Here is an 11,444-nt window from a genome sequence, read left to right on the forward strand (position 1 = left end):
GTAGGAGGCCAGCGCAGCAGATAGTATTGAGTTCAGTCAGCCGAGCTTAAGTGAGATCAGTTTAGTTAAGCTGTCTTTAGTGAAGCGCAGCTCTTTTGCTTTTCCATTCAGTTCAAGTCAGTCGGTAGACTCAGTTCATCTCCGGTTTGTTCAGTTCTGTGAAATAGACGTGAATGAATCTTGCCTCGCCTCTCGTCTCCTGGAGCTGCAGCTTGACGTCTTTTTATCTTCTACTTCAGGAGCCACTGATTCACTGAGGAAGAGAAGAAGAAGAGAAAAGGAGAAGAGAAGAAGAGAAGAGAAAAGAGAAGAGGAGGAGGAAAGGATAATTAGTACAGTATGGATAAGCAGTGTGGAATAAAAAAGAACAAAGAGGTGCCTCAGGTTTCAGACCTTGTGGAGAGAAAGACAAAGTGAGAGACAGAATGTGTGCCTAAGAGGGTTAGAAGAAGAAAAAGAGCCAAAAGTGAAGGAGAGAAAAACACTAAAACAGTGTCCCATTTTCAAACTACTTATTCATTCTTAACAGGTTATGAGTACCATATATGGTGCATTAAAAATGGAAAATTGATGAAAATATGTATACACAAAACTGTCAGTACAAGTTGTATTCTCCCTCAACACAACACAAGGTAACAGAAGCGCTACTATTTATATGTTTTGTCTGTTCTCCTGTTGTTGAGGGTATCGAATATATTCAATCAGCCAAACAAGAGAGAAAGTTACTTCTTGGTGTAATAATTTCGGTGAATGGAGAGCAGGTAAAACTTTGCTGTTGTTTAAGCCATCTCCGAGATAACACAGTGGCAAAACCCAAAACAATTAATAGAATATGGCAAATTGGGTTTAATCAAAAGCACAAATGATAAGTCTCAAAACTCAGAGACATTTTGCTTTCTCTTGCCGTTTCTCGTGTGGTGTAGTTGGCAGTAGCTGGATTCCATCCAAAAGTAACTCCAATTTGGACCAAATTTCCAGAAAATTGGTAAAAGAACATTTTAATATATGCATGTTTCCATTCCATTCCACCGCTGTTATGAGAATACTAGGAGTTTGGTTGTTGGGATAAACAAGTGGTGGCACTAAATGTCCAGTCAGATGCCATTAAACAAAAGGGTGCAACAAGATGAGGTACTTAAAAGAGCCCCAGCCAAACCTGAGACAATGGAAAACCATGATGGTAATATTACGTTGATCTTTTTAATCTGCCACTATTTTTCAGAATTTTGCTTTTATTGATACACCTACATTTTCCAACTTCAGCCAAGCATAATAATGTTTTTACGATTTTTGCATATTTTTAAATTTTCACTCAGGTTTTTCAATATGCAAATTGAAAAGCAAAAACATACAGTTCATTTGATGACCAATGTCACCTGTGTTTTATAATTTCCTGCTAAAGTAAGTTGATTTTTTAAAATTCTAACTGCTACAATGGTATACTGTGATGATGAGCATGTAGTACATACTGTGTAGAGCATTAGTATGTAGTGAGTTTAGGACATGTCGACCTCTCCAGGAACTTCAGGACACATAACACTTCAAAATACATATCTAGACAAGAAAAAGGTCATATAGTACCAATTTTGCTAATCCTAGAGCAGAGTGTGTGGGGCTTCAATGGAAAGTAAATGTACACATAATTGGGCCGTGTAGTCATTAAAATCAAAAGGATTCTTCTTCTTAACAACATGAAAGTGCTCATCAAATGTTATCTTAACCTTGTTATTCCTTGTGCATGAATCAAAATTTTTGCACTCCCCTAGGGAACAATGTTCTCGACCAAGATGGAAAATTTGGCTGTATGGTGGCACTTTGAAGACCATAAGGTCACCAAAGTCATTGAGATTCATACAATATGAATTACAATTATCATGGCAATCATGGTAGTTGTTTAAATATCATTCCCTTTGACTGAAATGTTAGATAGACGGACATATTCAAAAGAGCCACTGACTTATCAGTAGCAGGTTATAATGGCCATCTTGAAACCTACATGAATAGGATTGGGCATTAATCAGATGTGAATGAGCCAATAATAGTAAAGCATGACAATCAGCATGCTATTGGCTTTATTCTTTTTAATGCGTTCAACGTTTAACTGTAGACCCTGCTGCTAATAATGTATGAGACTCAGAAAACAAGGAAAAACAATAGGGACCTGAAACACACAGTGGAAATCAGGGGGTATGAGTAAGAGAAGCCAGATGAGAAGATAGTCACAGAGAATAAACCTGTGAAAGAGATAAAGATATTGAAAATAACTCAAGCCAGCAGAGAAATCCATTCATTCATTTCCCACCAGGGATCCCCTCATCGTCAGCGAGTGCTCTCTGCATTCCTTCTCTCTGCATTTGCTCTCCCTCTCCCTTTAACTGTAGTATTTAAGAGCCACAGACATGCCAGTCAGAGTGCCTCAGACAGTGCTTTCCACTTTCAAACTCTGTCTGTACATCGCTGTTATCTCCAGCCTGTTGTTTGATCATCTGCCTTCATCTCTACCACGGAGAAAGGGGTGTTCGACTGCTTTGCCTCTAAGTGAACTTTAGAAGCTGAACTTCAAATACAGCTCAGGACTGCCGCAGAGTTTATTTCAGTCTTTGCAATGTTCATGAAAAATGTTTGACAATGGAGTGAATGTCAATCCAAAACCAGTTACTAATGCTGGAAATGGTAACATTACAGTATATGTTGGGATTTTTGACAATTTGAGAAACTTAAAAGTTGCAGTGTGTAGAATTTAGTGGCATCTAGCAGAATGGACTAGGCAGAAATTTAATATAATATTCATATGTATGTTTTAATTAGTGGTGGGCGGAGGGCTATTCAATGGCTGCAATCTGCAACCTCACCACTAGATGCCACTAATACCTAAACACTGCACCTTTAACAAAATATGGACTGTGACAGTAATAAAGACTCCTTTGACCTTTATATGATGTCCACTTATTGGCTGGAACGGGTTACAGTGTTGTAGAACTTTTGTTGTGGGTCCAGTTTTCTTGCTGTGGAGTATATTTTTTTATATGTTTGGGAGGAAAGTCTATTTTGAGACCTGTATTGTTGACATGTTTGCTAGCCGTCAGTGTTTTACTCCACCTTTTTGCTGGCACATTGCTGTTTCTTGACATGGTTCACCACAAACTGTCAATCAGTGGACTAACATGAAACCGACAATAGGAGTATATGTTGCATAAGATACAAACTAAGAGGGATTCACTAATAAAAAGATTACTTCACAGCACCACTAGTAATCAGAAACTCCACAGAGAACCCTTATACTTCCTTATACTTATACTACCTCAAATGTGACCCATTTTGACATTTGAATGCAATGAATACACCCAAATTGACATTATTTAAGAAGGAGTGGCCAAGAAAATACAAAATGGAAATATTTCAGAATTATGTCTTCTTTTTTTGCAGCTGGTTGACGGTTTTAACCATCTTGTTCTCAGGTCAATTTTGACCCAGGTGTTAACTCAAATATGAGGTGTAGTTTCATTTTAATGAGGCCTATCGACCATCATTTCCAAAAATATGTGTAAACCCTGTGTTAATAAGTTGGAATGAAGTTGGCTAAAAAGGAATTGTGTGATAATAATAATAATAAATTGGGTGATACCTTTATACCTGATACGTTTATAATCAGTTTGACCTGGTTTGGTTTGACTATAGGGTTCATTATAACCATTAACCCTCGACGCAAAGACAACAGGAGGGTTAATTGTTAGTGTTGTAGCCTCTGCTGTAGTATCCTTCACTTTCAGTAAATTAATAGAAATACTGATGGCCGTCATGTTTTAGATAACATGAGATCATAATATAGTGTGACTGAATGTATTTTTTTATCTATGGATGCAAAGTACAGTGGTTAAAACTTAATTATAAATACTTAAACCGGGTCAAAAATTACCAGAATATGAACAGTATGTAAGGGTTAAGTAAAGGAATAAGGGAATTTTTGGTCTCCCACTATTTAATATGACGAACCATAGCTGACTTTATGGGCAAATAAAGTTTTTACAAAGTCCTGATTAGAATGGGAATGATGTTGCGAGAATCTGTGATACAACTGAGTATTTTTACATCAAAGTCTTTTCCAGCTCAGCTTAAATTAGGCCTACATGTTATTTCTGCAAAAGTCTTCTGGACAGTACAGAATATGTTTGTTCTCTATCTCTACTGTTTGTCCTTCTGCCTGTCTCTCTCTCATCCTTTCATAAATACCAATACCGTTGGCTCAGAGTGGTTACAGACACCTCTACGAGTCTGTGTTCTCTCTTGCTCTTTGACCTTGAACACAGAGACTCCTGTTGAGGGGGGGGGTTCTGTATTCTAACAAGCCTCAATCAAAGGGAAGCAGAGGCCGCGAAATCCATTTGATGTTGTAGAGAGCACGCTGGGGCTCAACCGGATCGATAACAAAGATATTCGGAGCACACAGGAGAGGCAGTCGAGTGTATTTTTTCCTGAAGGATACGAGGACTCCTACACTCTCTGTGCAACTCTTCCATGTTTGTTGTGTGTGTGTGTGTGTGTGTGTGTGTGTGTGTGTGTGTGTGTGTGTGTGTCTCACTCATGTACGAGTGTTCTCTTTTACGCCAACCAGCTCACCTACACACTACCGGTTTTACAGACAGTACACTCCAACACACACACACACACACACACACACACACACACACACACACACACACACACACACACACACACACACACACACACACACACACACACACACACACACACACACACACACACACAAAAAAAAAATATATATATATGTATACTATATATCTTATTTTCATATGTGTCTCATCCGTCTTTTGCTCCCAGGAGATCTTCCTCTCTGTTTCATGTTCTACTCTCACTCTCACAAGACATTGCTGACAAAGAGCCGTGCTCAGTCAATCTTCCCTCCCTGCTTGAGGCGGCTTCAATGATCAGCTGCATTTTTGTACTTCTAAGGAACTTCCACTGACTTCCTTCACTTGCTCACAATTTATCTAAACCTATCGCACATTCAGACCTTAAAGGATTTCACATTAATATCTCCTCCTTCTGCTGCAAAGCATCTAAACACACCAATATATTTTACATGGATAAAAACATGCTGTTTGCTCTGACTCATGTATGGTATAGATTAAATAAATGTAAAATTCAGACACACAGAGCTGCCTTAACTACTGTACATCAATGTCACTTTATCTCATCTCTACTTACAACATTTAATGAGACTACTTTCACTTTTATAATGAATGCATGCCTTCTTTCTTCTGGTGGCAGAGGAAATCAACATGAAATGTAAGTACAACTTAATTTCAAGTATAACTTTTAATGCATTTATTTTCTTCATTTATTTCTTTGTTTATTTGTTTTACTTTCAGTATTTAGAGATGTAGCTTTTAAATATTACATTAAAGAAAAATATCAATTTTCCATACAGGTGTCACTCATTTTAATTGACATAATTACTGTGTTAATACAGTGGTAATTACGTGACCGCAGTGAAGGAAGCGAAATAATTTATCCAGGAAAAGCTGCAGTACACACCCACAACCACTAGGTGGCACATGTGAGCAGTCCAGATGCAGTATCTGGTCCAGTCCCAAATCTGCCCATATTAAGGGCCATCCCAATCAAATTAGTGTGAAGTGTAAATTGACTATGAAACCTTCAAACATGAGTCTGCATCAGTGCAGGCTTACAATTGTCCTCACAGGAAGTGCATGTGCAACAGAAGAATGGAAGAAACAACACAAACGTGTAAGAGTTCCGTCTCTCTACTTTTTCACATCTTTTAGATCAAGCACACACACCTTTGTTTTCCTCACGCTAACTTCACAACTCAATCAAAATATCAGAATGTGTGGAGTGAGAAGTTAAAACTAAAATTATGAGAATGCCAATTTGTCCCTGAGGTCGCTTGACTTTTAAAAAATTCATCCAGCACAGCCTACATAAAATAAATAGAATAGATAAAACACAATAGATACTTTATTGTTATTGCACTGATAAAACAATACAACAAAACCTAATTCAGCAGCATTCCATATAGCAGCATCCTAATTGTCTTAAAATGATAAATAATGTCTTAAAATCAATAAGTGTCATAAAATAAATAATTGCCTTAAAATAGTCGTAATAAATCAATTTCAATAATTCAGTTATAGACAAATAAAACATTTAAGAGAATATCGCACTGGTTTGCATTCTGTATATTTGAATTTATCTAGGAGCTTAGAGCTTCAGAAGGCAGTCCACCGTCTGAGTAAATTAAAGCAAGTCAAATTTACCTCATATCTCATTCTCATGGTTTTAGATGTTCACAGGGAGAAGATGACGCAGCTCATAAAGCTGCGTAAAGTGTGAAATAGCATAACAGCTGTGTAAGCACGGCGTCTATCTTTCACCATGGTGACAGCTGCTTCCTTGTTCTGGTAGCACAACGAGGGCATCCCATAATTTTGGCTATCCATTTACACCCTCTCTCTTCATTAGAAGTGCCTTCCACAGCAGTGAGTGTTACTTGATTTGGAGTGACACTTGGTAGTGATGTAGTAGTGGGTAGGGAGTGGTTAGAGATTGGGACTCTGACTTTCTGTAGGATGGTCAATGAAAAAATAGCAACTGTGGGCTGCCGCTGCTTCACACCCAAATGTTTTGAGCATAGCTGTGCATATTTCTGCTCCTCTAAACTGGTATTTTAATACAATGCTTAATGTGGAGCATCGGAGGGAGGGGGGGGAAATATAGTGTTGCACATAACAAGATGCATAGAGGCCATGGATGTATTATATAAGATTAGAAAAGTTATTTTTTACAGTGAGTGGAGCAGTTTCCACAGCTGTCTCCAGTGTTTATAACGATAAGTGTGCCTTTAAATTGAGAGTGATTTACACATTTATGCGCGACACACAGTAGCGGCAACTTCATTAACACCAGATCAGTCGGGATCTGACGGTAATTAATGTGTGTTCTGCTACACAGCTACACAGGTGAGCTGTTACACACAGATTCCAGCTTCATGCAGTGGAACTGCATGTAATAAAACTGCCCTCATCAATGAATCCTGAGCTCTATCGGAGCTGTCAGAACATTTTTATTTTAATTAGCTAAAAGTACAAGATAAGCTTACCAACCCTCAATGTCTGACTGAAAATGTCCACCATGGCAGGGTTTTTAAAATGTTTAACATTAAAAAAATCGGTAAAATGTATATTTAAACCTATTTTTTATGAACAGAATAAACAAACAATAAATATCAAAATCTCTATATTAAAAAACTGTTTATCTTATAGTTCATCTTCAAAAAGGTTAAGTATTTTTTGATGTAATGACTAAATAATTTCCTTCACAAGTCTAACACGGAGTATATTGTGAACTTTCTACGCTGTAACTCAGAGACTAGTGTTAGCAGAGCTGAGCAGAGAGGTAAAGCGAGGTAAACTCTGAGGTAAAGAAAATAACTCTGTGCTGTTCCAACTTAACTCCCCTGGACCCGCTCAGCGTATTGTACAGTGATGTCTTTCAGCAGAGAAGCTGCTCTCTACTGCTGGAGACATGAAGTTAATAACACAGAGGAGCACTCTGCCCTCCCTTCAGGTTGTAATTCTCATACAGGAGACTGTAAGATGTTTTCAACTTAATTCATTCATTAATAATGCAATACAATTTTTAAAATGTAAAAGGCTGCAGGCCATTAATCGTAATTGCCAGTAACACTTCACATTGTATTTCAGTGGACCAAGACAGTGGCTTGGCACAGTATACTTGAGCAAGAGGCTGAAAAATAGAACCCCATTTTCTATTAATTCAATCAAGACCTGGTGGTATATATGAACGGCTAAAAATCTGAATGTGTGAATTGAATTTTTTTACTGATTTGTTAGCTAATAAAAAAAAATCACATGGGGGGTTGCACTGGGTGACTTTTGACTCTTGATATCAGTATCCCTGGCTACGTCCCTGCTCAGCTCATTAGGTATTGTAGAAGAGGTGCAAATCGGAGAATTGCAGTAACAAGTAAAAAGTAACAATTGATGGTTGTGTGTTGAAGGGTTTCATTGTAGCTACTGTATGGACATGGTTCGATCTACCATAAGGGCAATCTGGGCAAGTGACCAGGGGCTCTAAAGTAGAATATGGCCCTTAAGAGAAAAGAAAAAGCGTGTCAGAACCTTACTATGTCTAACACGAAATATGGAGTTACAAGGTTTCCAACCGACAGCAGCGTTACCCAATCGGAATAAAATAATAATTGTTTCCAAGAAAGTTTGGTCTCATGATTGTCTGTTTTATTAACCAGTCATCACAGGTTAGTTATGATTGGTTAGCAGGCCACAATGCACTGTGGGAAGGTTCTATCAACGAGTGCGGTAACGCTAAGTAGTAGCCTCTTCGAAAAGGTAAACAACAGAGTCTGTGTATGTAGCTGCTGAAATTCAGAGTGACCTGGTAAAAAAAAAGTTGAAGTCGGCTCAACATTATCAGAAAGAAATCATTCGGCAACACACTGCTTTGGTCAATCAGATATATGCAATACTTTCTACTGTTGCGTTGGAGGACGAAATATTTTGAATTTTCCAATATTTATACTGTTTTGTTTCAGACTCGTGGATCTAGTCCTCAAACTGGACTTCATTGATCATATTTCATTGGTATCTGAAGCAATATACAAGCAAGATGCTGTTTTAAGTCTGAACAGGCCTCCTTCTATCTATCTCCACTCTTATAGTGTTCCTGAAAATGCAATTAGAATAAATAAATTGTACTTCTTTCAAAGTGTTATCTATATTTTTCTGCTTGTTTATTAAAGGGAGTGACTGGGCTCCATAAGCCCAAGAGGCATTTAAAAATAGCTCCACTCTTGGCACAAGCTTGTAAAAACTGCCCTAATTAAGATGAAGAGTGTTTTTGGCAGAATTGGATTATCCAATGACTTATTTTATTTATTAATGCAGAAAAGTCCCCCCAAGTACCCCCAACGCTCTACTCCGTCTTACCTCTGTACTGTGGGCGGAGGGCACGGTTGTTTGGGCAGTCGCGGCCCTGCTTGCTGAAGTTGATGTTGGTTCGGATGCAGCGCTGCAACAGGGGCTGGGTGGGCCGGGTGTTGTCGCTCATACTCATGAAGATCTTGTAGGGCTCGTTCTGGCTGAGGAGGCGCAGGGAGTGCATCTGATGGAGGGAGAGATGTAGGCTGAGATTTGTCGAGCTCATTTAAGTTCACGTTGTTCTGTTTAAATCACTGGGATGATTTGGTTCAGCTCAGTTTACTTAGAAAAAGCAAACACCCTTAGTTCCAGGTGTTGCAGCTAAATAAAGTCTTAACTTGTCTGTAAAGCCCCACAGGGAGACATTCAGGAGGTAATCTGGAGCCTCTTTTTCAAATCTTTTGCAGGTTTTAGGCACTCTGACTGTGTGGGCGTCTCCACCTGCTATTTTGGTTTATTTATGTGTAGCAGTCCGAGGTGCAAATTGCACTTCAGCGCCTCCAAAAATAAACTCCTTTATTTCTGGAAACTCAACGTCTCACAGTCAACGATATTAACGTTTTCCTCATATGTGCTTTTTATATATGAGATAGATACAACTCAAAGAGGGAGATCTTTTAGATCACTTCATGTGTTATTCATAGATTCACTCCAACTCAACCAGACAGTCAAGCAGAGGTCACTTTTGAGTCAGACACACGGCTCTTCTTCTCATTTGGTTAAAATGTAATCTTCTTTTACAGTCCTACAGAGCATACTTAAAAAAGAATGCAATTTTTTAGAGTTAATCAATATGGGCTTTTTCCTCTCTCTACACATTCATTGTCATTGTTATTTCTTTGATAATATATTGTGTTGATTAACTAATACACTGTCAGTCAGTCAGTGGTCTCATAGCTTGGTTACAGCCGAGCCAATCACAGCAAAGCATGGCAACAACATCTCAACAAATAGAAAGACTCTTCTCCAGGAAATAACGTTAATCTCTGGATGTATTGGAGCTGCAACATGTGAACACAAAGCAGCAAATAAAAAGTATATTTTAGAGAGATTTACAGTAAACAGTGTAAAATGCAATATGTGCAAATGTGTGAAACTGTACATTTGTCTGAAATTCAACTGATTCTCACTCTTTTCTTTTAAATTCAGTCAAAACATAACAAATAAACATCACAAATCATCATAAAGTATTCATTCTAATACAGATATGTTTGACCCATTTATGGAAGAGTGGTGGTTGGAATGACATGTAAGGGTTAACAAAGAGAACAGGGAGAAGTGAGAGAGAGAGGGATGAAAAGATGGACAGGGAAAAAGACTAAAGATGGACAGCCAAGGAAACCAACTGAAAAAAAGGGAAACTTAAAGGAAAAAGAATGAAGAAGACGGAGACATTAGAGCAGGATGACAGATGAGTTGGAACAAAGGGCCGGTGTCTGAGAGCGAGAGTAAATAAAGTTGAAAGTAAATGGCAGCTGGTGTGTGGGAGTTGATTACACTGAAGCTTGCAGGTGAGCGCCGCACTGGATTGTAATGTGCTGCACTTTGACAGCGAGCTTCCTGATTTGAAGAGAAAGGTTTGAACCAGAGTCCTCCAGCTGCTCTTCAGTGACAAAAAAAGAAGGGGTTTGTGGTCAGAGGCCAGCTGCAACATGAAGTTTAGATTGATAGCTGTGTCATGAAAGCCATGAGGACACTTCTTGAAATCTCCTCCTTTCATATTGTTTCAAGAGGATATATGGGGCAGTGACAAATAATGGTTGGCAAGATGAGCAATTCAAAAATATCTTTAAAAATAGTTTCAAAAGCAGCATCAGGTTTGTTATTGTAGTTGGTTTTAGTAAGACTGAAAATGTCAAATGGTGTAACCACAAAAGAATGATAAATATTAAATATTTTATCCACCCACAGCGTATTTAAGTGTACTGTATTCCATTACCTTTATTTTATATAAAAAGAGTTATAATGTAAGATCATACCAAACTAGTTGATATGGTGTTTTGTTTAGAATTTAGTTTTTTAACCCTTACAAACTCTTCGGGTCAAATTTGATCCATTTTGACATTTGACAGCTGTAAAAAACACCCCACATTTCGTTCTTTTATTCTGAAATTTGATGACTTTTCCTAAAGTGGCCCAAAATGCACAAAAATTTAAATATTTTAAAATGTGGTACTTTTGTATAGGTGCTTCAGCTAGTGAATAGTTTTAATAAAGATAGTAGTTATGAGGATTTCTTTTTATGATGTAGCAGTGAAGACTGATGGCTCTAATGGTTATACAATAAACCCCACACTTCCATTAAGTTATGCTCATTTTTACTTTACATAAAATACATTTCCATCATTATTGCTATGTTATATTTTCATGTCTTAGGTAAAATATGACATGATATTGTGTGATAGACTGGGACCTGGAACATACTGCAAGGGTGCAGAATAGGAA

The 11,444-nt window shown here is 38.0% G+C and overlaps 1 protein-coding gene across 1 annotated transcript in view; it reads right to left on the reverse strand.

The window, feature by feature from the left end:
- Positions 1–230: 230 nt before the first annotated feature.
- LOC133999794 (carbonic anhydrase-related protein 10-like) overlaps positions 231–11,444 on the reverse strand; it is a 101,402-nt gene continuing 90,188 nt past the window's right edge. Inside the window, exons 8-9 of the mRNA XM_062439110.1 lie at positions 9,009–9,183; positions 231–253 (exon numbers count right to left, since the gene is read on the reverse strand). Of these exons, the coding sequence (XP_062295094.1) occupies positions 231–253; positions 9,009–9,183 (198 nt within the window). The remainder of the gene's footprint in view (positions 254–9,008; positions 9,184–11,444) is intronic.

Source organism: Scomber scombrus, chromosome 18 (genome assembly GCF_963691925.1).
Source record: "Scomber scombrus chromosome 18, fScoSco1.1, whole genome shotgun sequence".
In the NCBI taxonomy this organism is placed as follows: Eukaryota; Metazoa; Chordata; class Actinopteri; order Scombriformes; family Scombridae; genus Scomber; species Scomber scombrus.